This window comes from Ahaetulla prasina, chromosome 1, assembly GCF_028640845.1.
Source record: "Ahaetulla prasina isolate Xishuangbanna chromosome 1, ASM2864084v1, whole genome shotgun sequence".
NCBI classification, from domain to species: domain Eukaryota; kingdom Metazoa; phylum Chordata; class Lepidosauria; order Squamata; family Colubridae; genus Ahaetulla; species Ahaetulla prasina.
The window spans coordinates 168,484,778-168,506,529 of NC_080539.1; the positions used below are offsets into that span (position 1 = coordinate 168,484,778).

The 21,752-nt window shown below is 41.1% G+C and overlaps 1 protein-coding gene across 1 annotated transcript in view; it reads right to left on the reverse strand.

Moving 5' to 3' along the window:
- Nucleotides 1-21,752, reverse strand: part of HAO1 (hydroxyacid oxidase 1) — a 48,920-nt gene that overhangs the window by 25,118 nt on the left and 2,050 nt on the right. The window contains exons 2-3 of the mRNA XM_058181281.1: nt 13,896-14,047; nt 4,012-4,267 (exon numbers count right to left, since the gene is read on the reverse strand). Of these exons, the coding sequence (XP_058037264.1) occupies nt 4,012-4,267; nt 13,896-14,047 (408 nt within the window). The remainder of the gene's footprint in view (nt 1-4,011; nt 4,268-13,895; nt 14,048-21,752) is intronic.

The following is a 21,752-nucleotide window of genomic DNA, read 5'->3' on the forward strand; positions in this document are numbered from 1 at the left end:
CAATGCTCTCTACATGGGGCTCCCCTTGAAGGGCATCCGGAGGCTGCAGTTGGTCAGAATGCAGCTGCGGGTGATAGAGGAGCCCTCGTGGCTCCCGAGTGACACCTATCCTGCGCAGGCTGCACTGGCTACCTGTGGCCTTCGGGTGCGCTTCAAGGTGTTGGTGAGCGTCTTTAAAGCGCTCCATGGCATTGCGCCGGCAGATAACCGCCCAGCTGCCCTGTTTGGTGACCCGCTCCCTCCTTCACCAGGGGAGCGGGATGACCCGCTGCGGGACGTGCTGAGGAGTTTAACGGTTATCTATACGATAAAATCGTTCAGCTTAGGGACGGTCTGGACCAAAATTGTGGCGATTCAGACGGGGTATCTGAGGCGGTCTTGGTGATGTTGTTTGGGATGAGTTTGACCCTGTGACTCCGAGGACATGGACAGGTTGCTGGGTAGATTGAATGCCACCACGTGTTTACTGGACCCGTGCCCCTCCTGGCTGGTGCTGGCCACTCAGGAGGTGACACGAGGCTGGCTCCAGGGATTACGAGTGCTTCCTTGTTGGAGGAGTCTTTCCGGCCGCCTTGAAAGAGGCGGTGGTGAGGCCCTCCTCAAGAAGCCTTCCTGGACCCGGCTGTTTTAGGTAATTATCGTCCGGTCTCAACCTTCGCCCAGCGGCGAAGGTTGTAGAAATATGGTGGCATATCAGTTTCCCCTGCACCTGGAGGAAACTGTCTATCTGGACCCGTTCAGTCCGGCTTCCGACCGGTTACAGCACTGAGGCGGCTTTGGTCGCGTTGGTGGATGATCTCTGGAGGGCCAGGGATAGGGGTTATTCCTCTGCCCTGGTCCTATTAGACCTCTCAGCGGCTTTTGATACCATCGACCATGGTATCCTGCTGCGCCGGTTGGAGGATTGGGAGTGGGAGGCACCGTTTATCGGTGGTTCTCCTCCTATCTCTCCGACCGTCGCAGACGGTGTTGACGGGGGCAGAGGTCGACCCGCGGCGCCTCACTTGTGGGGTGCCGCGGGGTCGATTCTCTCGCCCTTCTGTTCAACATCTATATGAAGCCGCTGGGTGAGATCATCAGTGGCTTCGGTGTGAGGTACCAGCTGTCGCTGATGACACCCAGCTGTACTTTTCACACGGGCCACCCCAATGAAGCTATCGAAGTGCTGTCCCGGTGTTTGGAAGCCGACGGGTCTGGATGGGGAGAAACAGGCTCAAGCTCAATCCCTCCAAGGCGGAGTGGCTGTGGATGCGGCATCCCGGTACAGTCAGCTGAGTCCGCGGCTGACTGTCGGGAGCGAGTCATTGGCCCCGATGGAGAGGGTGCGCAATTTGGGCGTTCTCCTGGATGCGGCTGTCTTTTGAAGATCATTTGACGGCCGTCTCCAGGAGAGCTTTCCACCAGGTTCGCCTGGTGCGCCAGTTGCGCCTTTCTAGACCGGGATGCCTTGTGCACAGTCACTCACGCCCTTGTGACGTCTCGTCTGGACTACTGCAATGCTCTCTACATGGGGCTCCCTTGAAGGGCATCCGGAGGCTGCAGTTGGTCCAGAATGCAGCTGCGCTGGTGATAGAGGAGCCCTCGTGGCTCCCGAGTGACACCTATCCTGCGCAGGCTGCACTGGCTACCTGTGGCCTTCGGGTGCGCTTCAAGGTGTTGGTGAGCGTCTTTAAAGCGCTCCATGGCATAGGGCCGGGTTACTTACGGGGCCGCCTGCTGCTACCGAATACCTCTCACCGACCCGTGCGCTCTCACAGAGAGGGACTCCTCAGGGTGCCGTCGGGGCGACAGTGTCGTCTGGCGACACCCAGGGGAAGGGGCTTCTCTGTGGGGCTCCGCCTCTGGAACGAACTCCCCCCAGGACTTCGTCAACTTCCGGACCTCCGAACCTTTCGCCGCGAGCTCAAAACTTACTTATTTATCTGCGCTGGACTGGATTAGTTTTTTAAGTTATGGATTTTTTAATGGGTTTTATCTCCAAATTTTAATTGTGGCCAATTTAAATAAGTTTTTTACTAGTATTTTAATTGTATTTATAATGTATTGTGCATTTTTTACTTGGCTGTGAACCGCCCTGAGTCCTTCGGGAGAAGGGCGGTATACAAATTTAAATAATAAATAAATAAATAAATAAATAAAATAAAACAAAGATTAAAAAACTTATTATAAAGAGGCTGAGATATAAAACAACATCCTATTAAAATTAAACTCTCTAAAAATTATAAAATTATAAAATTTAAAATCACGAAGCCAGTCCCGCACGGATGAATAAATAGGTCTTCAGCTCGCGGCTGAAGGTCCGAAGGTCAGGCAGTTGGCGTAATCCAGGGGGAAGTTCGTTCCAGAGGGTAGGAGCCCCCTCAGAGAAGGACCTTCCCCTGGGGGCCGCCAGCCGACATTGCCTGACGGACGGCACCCTGAAAAGCCCCTCTGTGTGAGCGTACGGGTCGGTAGAAGGTATTCGGTAGCAGAAGGCAGTCCCATAAGTACCCTGGCCCTAAGCCATGGAGCGCTTTAAAGGTAGTGACCAACACCTTGAAGTGCACCCGGAAGACCACAGGTAGCCAGTGCAGTCTGCGCAGGAGTGGTGTTACATGGGAGCCACGTGTGGCTCCTTCTATCACCCGCGCAGCCACATTCTGAACTAACTGCAGCCTCCAGGTGCTCTTCAAGGGGAGCCCCAGGTAGAGAGCATTGCAATAATCCAGGCGGGAGGTAACAAGAGCGTGAGTGATCGTGCATAGGGCATCCCGGTCAAGGAAGGGGCGCAACTGGCGAATCAGGTGAACCTGATGAAAAGCTCTCCTGGAGACGGCCATCAAGTGATCTTCAAACGACAGCCGTTCATCCAGGAGAACGCCCAAGTTGCGCACCCTTTCCGCTGGGGCCAATGTTTCGCCCCCAACAGTCGGCTGCAACTGCAGCTGCCTGTTCCGGGGTGCCAGCATCCACAGCCACTCTGTCTTGGAGGGATTGAGCTTGAGCCTGTTTCTCCCCATCCAGACCCGTACGGCTTCCAGGCACCGGGACAGCACTTCGATAGCTTCATTGGGTTGGCCTGGGATGGAAAAGTACAGCTGCGTGTCGTCAGCGTACAGTTGGTACCTCACACCGAAACCACTGATGATCTCACCCAGCGGCTTCATGTAGATGTTGAACAGGAGAGGCGAGAGAATCGACCCCTGCGGCACCCCACAAGTGAGGCGCCTCGCGGTCGATCTCCGCCCCCCTGTCAACACCGTCTGCGACTGGTCAGAGAGATAGGAGGAGAACCACCGATAAACGGTGCCTCCCACTCCCAAACCCTCCAACCGGTGCAGCAAGATACCATGGTCGATGGTATCAAAAGCCGGTGAGAGGTCTAATAGGACCAGGGCAGAGGAACAACCCCTGTCCCTGGCCCTCCAGAGATCATCCACCAACGCGACCAAAGCCGTCTCCATGCTATATCCGGGTCGGAAGCTGGACTGGAACGGGTCTAGATAGACAGCTTCATCCAGGTATTGGGGTAGTTGACGCGCCACCACACTCTCAACAACCTTCGCAACAAAGCGAAGGTTGGAGACTGGACGGTAATTACCCAAAACAGCTGGGTCCAGGGAAGGCTTCTTGAGGAGGGGCCTCACCACCGCCTCTTTCAATTTCATTCTGTTAGTCTAGGGGAAAATAATCCTTCAAAGTGCCATGACTAAAATGCATATATCTGAAAGAACAAGGCATTTTCCATCTCAACTGCAAGACCAACATTTGCTTTTCAGCACATTTTTCTTTTAATTAAGGATGGCTTTTAGGGTTTCAGTAAAACACCAATAAAACTGTTTTTATAAATGTATGGACATGGTTCGATGTAAAATTATCAACCTGCATGAAATATTTTTCTTTCCATATTTGCCATACTAGATGTGGAAGGCATGTTTAGTAGCTTATTGTTACAATAATAGCATGGTATTTGGATGTAGGATTTGAACCTAGAGAAAAAGATGGAAAGTTGATACTTCCTACCCTAAGTACCTGAGATGCGGAGACAGGCGAAACCTGTTGCGTACATCATCTAAGCGCTTTCCGAGATATGGGGTGTCCACAGTCACAAAAATGCCTTTGTAGCCAGCTTGTTCGGCCCGATGCACTAAAGACCTGGTCACCTCACGGTCCTTATAAATATAGAGCTGCAACCAGAGAATTGTCTTTGGAGCTGCCTGAGCAACTTCTTCTATAGATGTTGTGGACCAGGAACTCAGCATCATTCCTGTTCCTGCTGATCTACAAGCTGAAAAGCAGGAATGTTAGTCACAGGAGGACCATAGCACAGAAATTAAAATTCCTTTTTTCAAATTTTTGGGGAAAAAAATTATGCCACATTTTAATTGCCTCATCACTTTCACGCAAAGACAAAAATATCTGTATTGGCAGCATGGAATTCAGTTTGTTTTATGGCACGATGGATGCCAGATGATTTCACAGTTGGATGGTGGCCTGTTTGTTATCTCTGACTTGATTACAGCATTTATCATTTCCTTGTAAATAGATCGGATTAGCTGCTACTACTAACATACAGCTTCTATGGAGGAATAAAGGAAGCCTGTTTTTTTTTATTATTATTGTAATAATAGACATTCTGTGGAAAAGCCTTTTTAAAAATATTTATGCTCCTTCGTTTCAAACCGACTATTTTGTGCAGCATCAAATACCAAGGGACTTATAAACTTCATTCCTCACTTTCTTGATAGAATGAGTATATTGTATAACATCCAGGCCAGTTTGTCTGGATGTTAAGCTAGCCTGGCATTTCCCTGATCTCCAAATACTTCTGTGAGATGAACACACATGTATAGGATCTCTTGCCTGCAGCTGAGAGCATTTCTCTCCCACCAATCCTGAGCAAGGATGCTAAGAGGAAAGTGAAGCAGTTGATGTACCTTCCTCCCTAGCAATGGTGGATTTCAAAAAAATTTTTACCACCAGTTCTGTGGGCGTGGCTTGGTAAGCGTGGCTTGGTTTGGTGGGTGTAGCTTGGTGGGCATAGCAAAGGAAGGATACTGTAAAATCTCCATTCCCACCCCACTCCAGAGGAAGGATGCTGTAAAATCTCCATTCCCACCCCACTCCAGGGGAAGGATACTGCAAAATCCCCATTTCCTCTCAATCAGCAGGGATTTGGGAGACAGAGAATAGATGCAGGCAGAGCCAGTCAGAATTTTTTCTACCAGTTCTCAAAACTACTCAAAATTGCCGCTGCTGGTTCTCCAGAACTGGTCAGAACCTGCTGAAACCGACCTCTGCTTCCTAGTGATTGCTTGCAGATCATTGCTTCCCAGCCCAAGCCAGCGAGTCATTTCCCACTGGTTTTCAAAGGAGCCTTGTCAGCCTCGTTGTCAGTCACAGTCCAGTTAATCCAAGTGACTAAGTAGCCAGTGGAAAAGATTCCCAACTCTTCCTAACAGCAGAAAACCATGATTTTAATGGTGAGACGATTAGCCATTTAGCAGGAAAAGAAGAGGCCACAGCAATTCCAAGGGCCCTACTTTTTGTGACCATAATTTCTTCTGAATGCTCGCTAATTAAGAAATACTTTTTAAAGATTTAGTTGTCTGTCATGAATCATGAACTCACGTCCTACTAACCATACAATCAAAATATGAAAACAGAAGATTAGGGTTTGTACATTCCTATTAGCAAATTAATGGCTAAATCTGGGACAGTGTATTTGGTATATTTGAACCATTCGTGTCACTGGCGCTATATTGCAAGTAATTCCAAAACAATACTTCAGTAAGCTTTTTTAAAAAAATAGAAGGTAGAAGCATCTCCATATTACATATCTACATTCAAATTCAACCTTAATGTCCACTTGGTTTCATGCATCTGACTGTGTCTGTGTAACTGTGTGTATGTAAGTGTGTGTGTGTGAGAGAGAGAGAGAGAGAGAGAGAAGAGAGAGGGGGGGTGTATAAACAATCTATATCAAAAAACAAGATTTGAATTAGAAAAGGGACAATTAAAAAACACATTTAGTTCCAGCTTTTTTATCTCAAATTCAATTATCCTTCTGAAATACTCTTTTTGTATATATTACTTCCTATTAAGAGCTACATTGATTAATATTTATCAATCTATCTGAAGAAATTGTCACAATATTAACAACCTTGGAGTTAAGGAGTACAGTATTTGCTTTTAGAAGTATTAGTGCACCATCCAGTGGTCATAGACTTAAATGTCATCAGCTGTTTCTTGGCTAATTTAGATTTAGATTTTTGTTTCAAACTTGTCTTTATTGTTTTTATAAATAACTCAGGACTAATGCTCATTTCTCCTCCTATTTTCTCCACAACAATAGTATGAGGTAGATTGGGTTAAGAGGGAGGCACTGGCCCAAAGTCACCCAGCCAGCATTCACGTCTGAGGTGAGACTAGAACTCAGTTTCCTGGTTTCTAGCCTTCAGCCTGCATGTCTTAATATCTCCATAAGGCAGAAAGTTTGTGGGTGTACTCTAAAAAAGTATGGAAGAAAAGCCTTCATGTATGTTCCTGATGCAGTGAAAGGAGTTGTTTCTATATCCATGTTACATGAATGTATGGGGAGTATTACTCATTACCTATCAGCATTCTTGCATTTACTATAAGAATCAAGTATTGATCTGCAGTGTTGCTGGGCTCTCAGTTAGAACTATTTCTCTCCTCCTTCACCCAAGATTGAAATACAGCAATCTCTAGCTTTGTGGCCAGGGGCAGAGAGCATATTTTATTTAGCATGAAATGGATGCAATCCACAAACCTCTAACCCTCTTTCTTTAAAGCTTTGTTGCCTCTCATAATGGCCCTGTGGTTTTAAATGGTTTTCTCTCCTCTGCTGGGCCAAAATGTGGACCAGAAAGAGGTTAAACAATAGATTTACCCATACTGACTAAGGATTAAGGGGGTTCTATCTGAAAAAATCCAGAGGCATCAAGTTAGAGAAAGACAATGTGGAGGAATCAGTTTAAAAAAGGGCTGGTGGACATGGGGAAGGTAATCTATGGCAATAATCAGAAGAATGTCATTTCTAAACCTTTTAAGTGAACTGCTTTCTTTCTAAACAATAACTAAATATTTTGATGTGCATACTATACTGTTTAATTATGTCTTTGATTTACATGTAATAGCCTACTATTTTTTGTAGGAGCATCTACTAACATTTACTCTTCAATTAATTATCATTCCTAAAGTAGCTTAGAGTTTTGTAATTCCTGTTCATGAATTATATTACTGGAAACCTAGAAACAGATACAGAGTACAGCTTCTGGCTCTGATAAATAGTAGGCATGAATAGTCAGTCTTCTGTTGTCTGAAAGCTACATTATTGGATATTATAAGCTGCTAGTTTAGGAAGTGAAGTTGCTTAGGAGACCATAGAGAGAAGGATGAAACCTGATTAGGACAACCTGCAACTCATCAAGTTGTAAATGATGAATATTTGGCAATATGACTTTATTTAGAGCCACTCTTCTTCTGTGTCTCAGAAGGATAACAACAGTGGAGGGTTTATTAGTGGGAAGCAGATACCACGAAAGACATGTGAACAGAGAAGCCATTAAGGTAGGGTTTCCCAACCTTAGCAACTTTAAGACATGTGGACTTCAACTCCCATAATTCCTCAGCCAGTCATGTTGGCTGGAAAATTTTGGAACTTGAAATCCACATGTCTTAAAGTTGCCAAAGTTGGGGAACCCTGCACTTAGGGGAAGTATTGGGGGTGGGGGGAGAGGACATGTTTCAGTATTCTATGGGTATGCAGGTGAGCTGTTCTTTGTAAAGATGCATGGGAAGCTTTAATTTCACTTGTGCAAATTAACATACTTTTTTTCTAATTAAAAATCTTTACCTAAGTGGTTACCAACTTGCTTTGAAGATGCCAGTTTGCTCTGACTTGTTTGGCACTAGTTCATCTAAAGTTGATTACCTCAGAAAAAAATGACTGCAGAAACATGCTCAATAAGTGAACTAGAATGTACTTCAGGATGAACAATAGACATGTAACTTGAAGTGTGTGGAAAATAGCTTGCACCTTACTTCTGCCCCTCATTAATTCTTTTACTGTGTGAAAGAGTCTGACATCTCTATCCTTCTATTAAGAAGGGAATGTTTTCCATTCTCCAATAGCTAATCAAAACATACTAAAGGTAAAGGTTCCCCTCACACATATGTGCTAGTCGTTGCCGACTCTAGGGGGCAGTGCTCATCTCCGTTTCAAAACCGAAGAGCCAGCACTTTTCCGAAGACGTCTCCATGATCATGTGGCCGGCATGACTCAACACCAAAGGCGCATGGAACGCTGTTACCTTCCCACCAAAGGTGGTTCCTATTTTTTCTACTTGCATTTTTATGTGCTTTCAAAACTGCTAGGTTGACAGAAGCTGGGACAAGTAACTGGAGCTCACCCCGTTACACGGCAGCACTAGGGATTTGAACTGCAGAGCTGCCGACCTTTTGATCGACAAACTCAACGTCCTAACCCCTGAGCCACCGCGTCCCACCTCAAACATACTAGATTACATCAAATCCCAATTCTTGTATTCTTAATTTAACATTACCACTGGCTGAATTCTTTGTGTTTACCCCTACAAATTTAAGGAGTTGTTTTTAAAAGAAAAAAAATCCAAAAATCCTTGTAATTTGTTACAGGAGCAACTTTGGAGCAAAGTGTTAAACTCTGATTCTGCACCTTCAATGATTCACTAGAGGGAGCTAGCTTATTAGACATTTGACACTTTTCTCCTGTTATCAGAAAGTATAAGAGGAGATGGAAATTTTGAGATTCCTGTGATGAATGCTGTAGAGGCAAGGAACAGTGCAAATATTACTGTATTATCTGTCTCTCTACCATCTCTCTATCTATCTATCTATCTATCTATCTATCTATCTATCTGTCTATCTGTCTGTCTGTCTGTCTGTCTATCCTATCTAAATTTATATGCTTCCCATCTCCTCAGCTTACAAAGATTAAAAAGATAAATATAAAAACAATCACAATTTTAAAACGCTACTAAAAAAACACACCTAGAAACAAGGAGAGGGATGGCAAGGGGATCAGATCTTCCTCATCCACCATCTCCTGTGGTGAACCCCCCCCCTCCCCGGGCCCCTTTTTTTCATCTCCCCATATACAAGAATCAGTCAATACTGTGTGAAGTTTTGCCAGACCCCAGAGTCTAACTGGGGTACCTAAGGCCCTTTTCTTTCTTTGCCAACTTTATGTGTTTTTTTAAGACACACAAAGTTTTAAGACCCACACCCATTCTTCACAACTAGCCAATTTTTGTAGTTCAGCCATGAAGTTCATAGGCCATTTTATGGATTAAATAAAATGTACATTGAATAGAAATACTTTAGCTTAAAATATTTTAATTGCTATAGTCCTTCACTGGATAACTGAATTGAATTATTTTATTAACCCTTTTAAAGAACCCCTTTATTCTTATTCTCTCAGGAAAAATAGACAAATCAAATAAACCTTTATTATGGCCTTTGGGCCTGAAAAGCAAGAATATGCAAAGCTAAGCTATTCAGAGGGAGCATATGTGAAAAAAGTTTTATTTTTTAAAATGTTGTATTACATATGATTGATTGACATATATATGTATGTATGTATGTATGTATGTATGTATGTATGTATGTATATAAATAATACAGAAGACTACACTAACCTTATTTCTGTTTTTCAGTTTGGAAGCAGGAACAAAAAAATCTGGCTTGGAAACCAACAACTATATCGGGGGGGGGGATCTCTCCCCATACTTTTGTTGGTGGTATTTAGTAACTTGATTTCTAGATATGTAAAATACTTACTTTGCTTTCCACTTATCCTCCAAGGTTTATATTTTAGACCCACCAAATGCAATCCTCCCTACCAGCCTAACAAGTTAAGTTACATGTGACTTGTTCTCATAATCTGTAAAATATTTTATGTCAGACTCATTATGCAAAGACCTAGCTCTCTGGAGAAAGTTCTAATGCTGGGGAAAGTGGAAGGAAAGAGAAGAAGAGAGGGGCCAACACCAAGGTGGAAAGATTCAGCTACAATGACAACGTGGTTGCCACTGGAAGAGTTGAAGGATCAAATTAAGGACTGGTTATCATGGAAAAAATCTGTCTAGAGTTGAGAATGACGCAATGGCACATAATCCATCAATCAAATGCTCTAAGAATTTATACCAAGGATATCCTGGTCGGTATGAATGATGCAATTTGCAACTGCATTTTGAGGGACATCTGTATACATAAAACAGAACACTTTCGTGAGATTTTGTTGAGAAATAAAATGGCTATATTTAGGACTGCAATTTGATATTACTATCAAACCTTAAGCTGGGTTGGCTGAGACCATTTTGAGACTTCAGGGCTGATACACTGGAGAAGAGGGACAGGGAGGAGGGGAGTAGAGATAGTTAGGGTGTTGTAGCCAAAACAAAATTCTTTTTCATGGGAGCCAAGGACATTCCTGCAGATGCTTGGAAGGAGGAGACTGGAGTCACCTACCAAGTGGACAGTATCCTGATTGAACCATGTGACTGATTGTTTTGAGAAAGTGACAAACTTTTACTTTTAATCAGATGAAAACCATGGGAATAGTCAGAGTCGGTTTTCACCTGCCTGTGCCAATATGACATATCCAGTAAACCTATTCTTGGAGGAAATTGCCTGCTTCAGAGTTTTGTTTGCTATGGGTATGTTACTTGGAACTCTGACAATTACTTCATTTCAAAATATGGAAAGCTAGTTCTGTTGTGTTTTCAGTGTCTCTTGCATGAAGCCCTTAATTTGTGGGCTTGGTCATCACTAGTGATGTGTGAGATTCTTGGCATCAAGATTTGAATATTGTTATTTCCCCCACTGTCCAGGTTTGGTCCTTATTATACTATAGCGTATACCTCTGTCTTCCTCTCATAGTCTTGACATGGACTGCCTAATTATATGTCATTATTCCTTTAAGTGAAGAAGGAGAGTGCAAAAGTTGGCTTGAAACTCAACATTAAGAAAACTAAGATCAGCCCTCTCAATTCCTGGCAAATAGATGGGGAAGAAACGGAGGTAGTGACAGATTTTATTTTCCTGAGCTCCAAGATCACCGCAGATGGGGACTGCAGCCAAGAAATTAGAAGATGCTTGCTCCTGGGGAGGAAAGCTATGGCAAATCTAGATAGCTCACTAAAAAGCAGAGACATCATCCTGCCAACAAAAGTGCGTATAGTCAAGGCCATAGTTTTCCCAGTTGCAATGTATGGCTGTGAAAGTTGGACCATAAGAAAGGCTGAGCGCCAAAGAACTGAAGCCTTTGAACTATGGTGCTGGAGAAGACGCCTGCAAGTCCCTTGGACTGCAAGGCGATAAAACCGGTCAGTCCTAGAGGAGATCAACCCTGACTGCTCTTTAGAAGGCCAGATCCTGAAGATGAAACTCAACTACTTTGGCCACTTAGTGAGAAGGAAAGACTCACTGGAGAAGAGCTTAATGCTGGGAAAGATTGAGGTCAAAAGAAGAAGGGGACGACAGAGAACGAGGTGGCTGGATGGAATCCCTGAAGCAGTAGGCATGAGCTTAAATGGACTCCAGAGGATGATAGAGGACAGGAAGGCCTGGCAGAATGTTGTCCATGGGGTCGCGATGGGTCGGTCACGACTTCTCAACTAACAGCAATACCCATCGCATATGCAACAGGTCAATTAATGTTTGGCAGATGAACTGAAGAAACAGCAGGGCAAAGGTGTGCCCAAAACATGCAAATATGTCTGAAAACAGTGATCAGGTTTTGTGATACTGATACATAACATCTTGCAAACCACCTAGCAGGTTTTGACCTAGGAAAAGTTAGTAAATGCTTCACCAGGAGATAAAACTCTCACTAGGAGAACAAAGCAAATACATTGCCATGGCTTATTAAAGCAATGAAGCTTTTAGAGCGTATAAACAGGGGATTCCTGTTACAGAAATCTCAATGAGGTACTGGAGAGTGTGATTGCTAGTAAAAAAAACAGTCTGAAATGCCTATTCATACATTAATCTTTCAAACTAAATATTATTTTATATGTGGGGGTTACATATTGCTCCAATCCAAGAAGACTCTGTGAGACCTCCATTCCTTACTTTCAATAAAAGGCTGAAGGATACAACAGCAGCATAACAAAACTGAAACAATATTGTAAAATAATAACAATAAAGGTCACCAAAGAAACAGCTGCAGCCTCCAAGAAGCAAACAGCTGTCCGCAGTCCAGAAAGAGAGTTTCTACCATACACGAGATTCTGCCCAGGGCTTTTCAATCTGTTGGTGATTAGGAATCTGCAAGCCATGGAGGCGCTTAGTGAAAATAATTAAAACTGCATTAGAAATTGGTGTCTCTTTCTTGCCTGAAGAATTCAGTTCAAAAGATTTTATTACACGGTGGCAGTAGGAAGATAAGGGATTCAGCCTTTAATGTCATCTCAGAGAGAATCCTGGCTATTAAATTAGGACATAATGGCAAATATTCAGAGATCAATTGATGGCAGGGTGAGTGGCGTGGTGGGCCTAGAGGTGGCACTTTCACCTCACAATCAGGAGGCAATGAGTTTGATCCTAGGTAGCAGCAGATATTTCTATCTCTGGGTGCGAAGAAAAAATATCTGCTGTGAGCTCTGTGTAGGTGTCAGGAAGGGTATCTGGCCAGTAAATGCTCAGCTCCATTCAGTAACCCCGACTCCACCCTGATGTAAGGGATTACAGCAGGGGTCCTCAAACTATGGCCCATAGGTCAGATATGGCCCGCCGAAGCCATTAATCTGGCCGATGTGGGACCAAGAGGCTGCCCCGCCCACATCATCCTGCCCACTTGCCCGTGAAGAATTGCTGCAAAACTGAGTTTCCTGAAGTGGACCACTAGACTCCAAAACAACTTAAAAAATGATCTAGTAAAAAGAAAAGTCAACCAAAAGAGCAACATGGAAACAAAAGCAACTAAAACACCCCCAGGATGTAATAAACAAATTAATGTTTAATCTGTGTGTATTGTTTAATGGATTGCTAAATTGGCCATGCCCACCCAGTCACATGCCCATCTAGCCACACCCCCCAGCTGGTCTGGGGGCCCCAACAGTCTGAGGGAAGGTGAATTGACCCCCTATTTAAAAAGTTTGAGGATCCCTGGATTACAGAGTCATTAAAAGAAAAAAAATGATGGCACTGTTCTGCTTACCCCATGCCTCCTTTCGGCCAAAAGGAGGCATGGGGTAAGTAGAACAGTGCATGGAGGAGATGATCAGCTGTGGTGCGCGATCTTTTTTTTTTTACTTTTAAAAGCATTTTTTTAGAACCTATTCAGCCGAATAAGTTGTAAAAAATGCTTTTAGTAAAAAAGTAAAAAAAAAAAGGCTCTGACGATCACAGTTGAGCTGTGCGATCGTCAGAGCTTCTTTTTTCTAACTTTTAAAAGCATTTTTTAAAAGAAGCAGCAAGCAGGCAAGTGGGCAAACAGGCAACCAGGCAACTGGGGGAGTATGGACGGGGGCAGGGATTTTTGCTACCGGTTCTCTGAACCGGCCGCCACCATCACTACTGGATTGGCCAATCCGGCCTAAACTGGGAGCATTTCACCCCCTGATAGCAGTGGTAGTTTGTAAAAGCATTTCCTGATTAGTCGACTCTAAATATTGCATCCCTATAACTTTACTTGCCTTGTTGCACAATATTTTGCTTGGAAGTTAAAACACAGGATAAAGCATTAATTTGTTGTTCCCTAAGCAAAATACGATAATTAAATAGGCAAAACAGACTGGAGACAATAAGATTTATTTAATCTGAAAGAAGACATTTCTGCATTCTTCCCTTAACTGAACCATCTTCCCTGCTGAATTTCTTTACAAGGAATTTCCATACCCGGAACATACCTCTAGCAGTTGCAATTTCCCCATCTGCATGAGCCATGCATTGCATAGCAGTGGCTGCAATGCATATTGGCATACTGATTTTCTCTCCCAAGACACAAGTTGACAGTTCCAGGGTTGACACATTTTTCAACATCCGGGGGTATAGTCTTAATCTGCATGGATGGAAAAGGTCTGATAGTAAATAATTCACAGCAAGGGTTTATTTAGAAAACAAGATGTGTGATGCCGACACAATCAATTGCTGCCTCCGATATTAGCTGACAGCAAGTTTGGTTTTTAAAATGACTCATCAGATGCTGAAATCTGGAAATGACCAAGGCACTGACGTCAGCTTTTGTTAGTTATAGATGGCCGGGAATGAAGAGCAAGTAAATAAAAAGCAGCATGATAAATTGTCAAATGTCAACGAGTTTGAGCTAGAATTTCAATACCCAAGGTCTCATGCCAAGATGTACAGCCTGTGAAAGACTAGTTATCCAATTGTAGTTTTCGTGTCACAAGTTACAGAACTGGAAAGTAATTGCATAATATTGGATGGCAATGAAATCAAGTCTAGTTTTCCTTCTTTTTGAAGCATGGTTTTCCAGGGACTTTCAGGGGAAGCATGGTGAACTGAAGAAGTCTCTGTGAAAGTGGAAACCACAACAAAAAACAAATAACTGATGATTAAACTGGTTCTTTGGAAACTCCCTGGACAAGGAGAGGAGGGGAGATTGCCCACATGTCCTCTGAGTGGCTGCTCCTTGTGAGGAGACTACAAGATAGGGGTCCTCCATGGTTTGAGCACTAGGAGATTAGGATTAACCATCTTGCTCACAACCACAGCAGAACCCTTTAAAGGAGACCATGGGATGAAGAGATATCTGTTTGTAAGTTTACAGGGGTGAAGAGTTACTAATAAGAGCACAAACGTGCCTACCGTTCCTGTCCTATTGTTTTTTTCTTATATATATATATGCTTATACTTCCTTATATTTCCTCATATATATGTTTATATATTATATAATCTTTTTGTGTGATGCTTATGTATATTGTTATGACAAAATAAATAAATAAAATAAATAAATTTGTTTACATTTGTTGTAAATGAAGGTTGAAATAACTTTTTTACATATTTCTTTTCTTCACTGTAATTGTTTGTCTCCTTTTCTTTCTTCAAGTTTAGTTTTCATTAGTTTTTTACTATTGTAACCAAAAGCCTTAATACAATTTATGATATAAATTTTATAAATGATATGAAAATGACAAAGAAGAAGAAAAGGAAGAGGAGGAACCATGCCTCTCCAGGATACAGCCCATGTACCAGAGGTGGGTTTCAGCAGGATCTGACCAGTTCTGGAAAACCACTAGTGGAAATTTTGATTAGTTTGGAGTAGGGGTGAAATCTAAAAATTTTCCCTACCGATTATGTGGGCGTGGCTTAATTTGTGGGTGTGGCTTGGTGGTCAGATGACTGGGTGGGCATGGCCAATAACAATAAATAATAAAAATAATAAACAAAGTATACAAAACAATAAGAGGTACCAAAAGCCAACTTTCACACTTTACACACACACAACACAACACAACTGACTCACACACAATGTAAAAGCAGCTGCACTTCACCCAAAATGGCTTCTGCAACAAGCAGAAACCTCACACTTTCACACTTTACACACACACACCACAAATGACATACACACATACAAAATGCCACATACAGCTTTGTGAGATTTTGTGTGTTTGTGTAGTTAGAGTGAAACACTACAGAAACACACAAAATCTCAGAAAGCTGCACAAATATTTTATTTTATTTATATTTTTAGATCGGGGGTCTCCAACCTTAGTAACGTTAAGTTTTGTGGACGTCAACTCCCAGAGTTCCTCAGCCAGCAAAGCAGGCAGAGTCAATTGCTAGCTGATGCAACTGATTACAGTAGCTGAAGTAAAGCATGTAAAGTAAAACAACCCGAAAGGAGCAGTAATTATAGGTAAGTGAGGAGGGGGCATTGGATGGATATGGGTGGGGGCTCTTGTAAATGGGGGCTGTTAAAAAATGATTTTAAAAGCCTGTGAGGATCAAGAAACTCACCTGGGATCGCCAAAGGAAAAAAAGATTTTAAAAGCTCCTGTGACGATCTCAGCTGAAGTTCCCTCATAGCAGCCCAGAACCTCTTAAAATAAGCCGAAGAGCTTGTAGAAAACATGTTTTTAAAGGTTTTGGTGATCGCCAGAGGAGCCTTTTAAAGCCTTTTTTTTTTCAAACTCTTTGGCCGAAGAGGTTGTTAAAAAAAGAGTTTAAAGGCTCTGCCGATCTCAGCTGAGCCACGGGATCCTCAAAGCCTTTTTTTTTTTTACTTTTAAAGGCATGTTTTTGGCTGAAGAAAAACTGCTTTTAAAAGCAAAAAAAAAAAAAACCTCTGCTGATGGTGCGGCTCAGCAGAGGCAGGTGGCGAGGCCAGGGATTTTTGCTACCGGTCCTCCAAACCACCCGCCGCCATAGCTATCGGATCGGACGAGCCGGTCCGAACCGGGAGTATTTCACCCCTGATTTGGAGAACCGGTAGTAAAACTTCTGAGTGGCCCCTCCCCCATCTATTCTCTGCCTCCTGAGTCCCAGCTGATTGGGAGGAAATGGAGATTTTACAGTATCCTCCCCTGCCACGCCCACCAAGCCATGCTCACCAAGCCACACCCACAGAACCGACAGTAAAAAAATTTGAAACCCACCAGTGCCATGTACCAATTACAGTCCAAATAATTGTGTATCCCTTTTTTCATCACCATGAAAACATATGAAAACCAAATGTGACCAAGAGATGCTATCTGGACAGCCATATGAGTTCCAGGAACTGACTTGGGTTATGCGAAAACCCTTTCAGATCCAAGATATCATTGGCAAATCCCAGGATAAAGACAATCATATTGAAAAATATAAGTATTTAGCCACCTGGTCTAATCCCAATACTACCATAGCATCTATAAAATTATTTGTGTTTCTTTTAGCTTGCTTTAAAAGCATTATATTCTGCTGCTCCCCCCCCCCAATGCTGGCTTCTCTCTGCACCCAAACCTTAAAGGGGTAGTGGTTAAGACACCAAGCTATAAACTGGGAGACCTAAGCCTCCTTAGGCATGATGCCCACAGAGAGATCTAAGTAACAGAGTTGGAAGCGACCTTGGAGGTCATCTAGTCCAACCCCCTGCTCACGCAGGAGACATGTACTAGGGATTTGAACTGTCAAACCTTTCTGATCAACAAGCTCAGTGTCTTAGCCATTGAGCCACCTAGTCAGGCCAGTCTCAGTCCTAGAAGGAAGATCACGGCAAGCCACTTTTAAAATTTGCCATGAAAACTGCAGAGACTAATCCAAGAGGTCACCAGAAGTCAACACTTACTTGAACCCACATATACAAAGTAATATTGGAACCACAATACGGTACATCAAAGCACCAGGATTTAACTAATTTATCTCTAGCACCATGAGCCATCACTAATATTTGTTTCCCAATCATTCTAATCAACAGGGGGGGAAAGTATCTTTTAAACCTAATAATTCGTTATGATATGTTTTCAGCATCTATCATCATCCTCTCCCACATTTTAACAAATCTCAGTAGGACTCAGCTCCAGGAAGCAATAACATGTTTAGCATGATTAACTTTGTTAAACAAGCTGCTTTTGGGCTTCCTTTTTGTCAGCAAAGAGCATCTTATTTTCTAAAGACCTTTAGAAAGTCAAAGATACAATCTGTCAGAATTCATTATCTGCAATCTGATCATTTTCTCTCAATCCCAATTTAATATGCTGAAATAAGATATTTTAAATTGATTTCCTTGTATGTCAAAATGCCATCAGCACCATGACCTTGTTAAAAAAAAATCAATGTTCTAATAAGTGAGCTGGCTGAAAGAAACTTGGAACCTATCAAAAATAGAAGATGACATCTTCTTTCAGTTCCCCCAAACTACTTTAGACTTTTAAAGATCCTGAAATTCTCAAATCACTTGTTTAGGAGACTTCAAAACACTGCATAATTACGGTAAATACTCACATTGAGCAAACTCCCATGTATTTTGTTTTTGTTGTTAGAGATAATATGCAATTGTAAGAAGAGGTTTATTGCAATTCGGCAATAAACACTTGCTTTTCAAAATTTAGTACACAAGCTTTTCCTTGCATTATTAAAGAGTTCATTTATTTTATTCTAATACTTCCTCCCTCTCTATTAACACCTTTTAAAATTGTAGACATTGCTTGATTGTAAAAACCACAGACATAATAATCCTTTTAATCTTTATGTCTGAACTGAAAGATAAATATAACTGTAAGTCAATTTTATCTCCATAATATGCACCCAGCTGCAACTTCTATAATTTTTTTTCTTGAACTTGAATAGAAAAATATAAAATATACTATAAACAACGGAATGACCCACCATTCCAAAATTCAAGATCAACCTGTCGATGTCCCCAAATCTGTCCATCACAGTAAAATCTTGGTATATAGAAATCACTAAGAAATTTTGTGTCTCAGTGACTAAATTTAAGTTGTATGATATTTCTGTACTAAAGAACCTTCTTGGTTTGTACTCTTTCTCTCAATCAGTATAGAAAAGTGTTCATTATCCTTTTCTTCTTTTTGACCAGTATCTTTAAAAAAGTAAAGATGAATTCTCCTTAAAGATCGAACCCAATTTCTGATAACTTCCTGGAAGCAGAATTACAGAATGGAAAGTTTGAGGGATTTGGAGATCATTAAATCTGACTCATTGCGCAGTTCAGAAATCTAATCCCTATCAGAAGGAAATTCAGTTTCTGTTTAAATAAAAGAATAAGACAGTTGGAAGGGACCTTGGAGAACTTCTAGTCTAAACCCCTGCTCAAGCAAGAACCCTATGCCATTCCAGGCAAATGGCTGTCCAATCTCTCCTTAAAATGGCTGTCCAGTATTGTCAACCAAGTGAGACCAAAACTTCCCAAGGTAATTTTGCTCCTTTGTGGAATAACTTACTGTTAAGATTTTTTTCCTCCTGTCCAATTGAAATTTGCTTACTTTCTACCTTGTCTTCTCTTGTTGAATAAATCTCCTTAGTTATTACATTCATCTTCCAATTTCCTATATATATTTCTTTTAATTCTTAGATTAGTCAAAAGCTCCTGGGGTATAAAGAGTTGTTTCTTTCTCACTGGTATAGATTGTGATTGTACTTCTAGGGTCTTATTTTTCAGAAATCCCCAATCCCACTGAGCTTTCTTTGACCTGAGGATTTCTTCTGAGATCCTGCCTAACATTTCTCTAGTTCAAGTTGGCTGTTTGGAAATCTAATGTAGAATAGATAGAGTAGATAGTAGAACTATCCTAATTTATTTTTCAGAAGAATCCTGAACTTCAAGATAATGGGGTTACTTCGTCCTAAAGTTCCCACTACTCAATGCTTTATTAATTAGAAACCAATCTAGGAGGGTCAATCCATTGTATATTTCACTTCTTCGGGAACAATACAAAGTGGTTTGTCCTCGTTTTTTTCTGGAATTTGATTTGCCAGTCTAGTGTACGGTTCTTGAATTTAAAGCATGAGAGCATCTCTCCCTAAAATTTTGCTTTGACTAGTATTGGTTCACTGGTCTACCTCACATTCATCAAGGTTATTCCACTTTGAAAAAATGATAGAGACAATTCAAGACAAATGTATGTTGAACAAGGGAGGATTTTTTATGCTTAGTGACATAAAAAAATTAAAAATTACACTCAAATGTGTACATTAACTCAGAAAATTTTAAATATTAATATACATCTGAAGCCAGAGATGCTTCTTTTTATATTAACAGAAAAGTTGTAAAAAACATGTGGAACTTATTGTTATATATGAAAACAGAAGCAAGACTTTTACATACACAACAGTGAAAAGATCTGACATTTGTCCAAATGGAAAAGAAATGATGAAAATGATGAACTTGCTCAGATGGCTAAGTTGAAAGCCTTGATTAGATAAAATGATACTGATTAATTCTGATTGGAAACCCTTTTGGACTTTTGGTGTGAAACTGAGGGAAAAATGAAATTATGCTATATGGGTTTGATGATCCGAAAAAATAATAGATAGAAAAATATAAAATATACTATAAACAACGGAATGACCCATCATTCCAAAATTCAAGATCAACCTGTCGATGTCCCCAAATCTGCCCATCACAGTAAAATCTTGATATATGGAAATCACTAAGAAATTTTGTGTCTCAGTGACTAAATTTAAGTTGTATGATATTTCTGTACTAAAGAACCTTCTTGGTTTGTACTCTTTCTCTCAATCAGTATAGAAAAGTGTTCATTATCCTTTTCTTCTTTTTGACCAGTATCTTTAAAAAAGTAAAGATGAATTCTCCTTAAAGATCGAACCCAATTTCTGATAACTTCCTGGAAGCAGAATTACAGAATGGAAAGTTTGAGGGACTTGGAGATCATTAAATCTGACTCATTGCGCAGTTCAGAAATCTAATCCCTATCAGAAGGAAATTCAGTTTCTGTTTAAATAAAAGAATAAGACAGTTGGAAGGGACCTTGGAGAACTTCTAGTCTAAACCCCTGCTCAAGCAAGAACCCTATGCCATTCCAGGCAAATGGCTGTCCAATCTCTCCTTAAAATGGCTGTCCAGTATTGTCAACCAAGTGAGACCAAAACTTCCCAAGGTAATTTTGCTCCTTTGTGGAATAACTTACTGTTAAGATTTTTTTCCTCCTGTCCAATTGAAATTTGCTTACTTTCTACCTTGTCTTCTCTTGTGGAATAAATCTCCTTAGTTATTACATTCATCTTCCAATTTCCTATATATATTTCTTTTAATTCTTAGATTAGTCAAAAGCTCCTGGGGTATAAAGAGTTGTTTCTTTCTCACTGGTATAGATTGTGATTGTACTTCTAGGGTCTTATTTTTCAGAAATCCCCAATCCCACTGAGCTCTCTTTGACCTGAGGATTTCTTCTGAGATCCTGCCTAACATTTCTCTAGTTCAAGTTGGCTGTTTGGAAATCTAATGTAGAATAGATAGAGTAGATAGTAGAACTATCCTAATTTATTTTTCAGTAGAATCCTGAACTTCAAGATAATGGGGTTACTTCGTCCTAAAGTTCCCACTACTCAATGCTTTATTAATTAGAAACCAATCTAGGAGGGTCAATCCATTGTATATTTCACTTCTTCGGGAACAATACAAAGTGGTTTGTCCTCGTTTTTTTCTGGAATTTGATTTGCCAGTCTAGTGTACGGTTCTTGAATTTAAAACATGAGAGCATCTCTCCCTAAAATTTTGCTTTGACTAGTATTGGTTCACTGGTCTACCTCACATTCATCAAGGTTATTCCACTTTGAAAAAATGATAAAGACAATTCAAGACAAATGTATGTTGAACAAGGGAGGATTTTTTATGCTTAGTGACATAAAAAAATTAAAAATTACACTCAAATGTGTACATTAACTCAGAAAATTTTAAATATTAATATACATCTGAAGCCAGAGATGCTTCTTTTTATATTAACAGAAAAGTTGTAAAAAACATGTGGAACTTATTGTTATATATGAAAACAGAAGCAAGACTTTTACATACACAACAGTGAAAAGATCTGACATTTGTCCAAATGGAAAAGAAATGATGAAAATGATGAACTTGCTCAGATGGCTAAGTTGAAAGCCTTGATTAGATAAAATGATACTGATTAATTCTGATTGGAAACCCTTTTGGACTTTTGGTGTGAAACTGAGGGAAAAATGAAATTATGCTATATGGGTTTGATGATCCGAAAAAATAATAGATAGAAAAATAAAGTTATGTTGCAACCATAAAGTTCATTTTAAATTTATAATTGATGTAAAAGAAAATC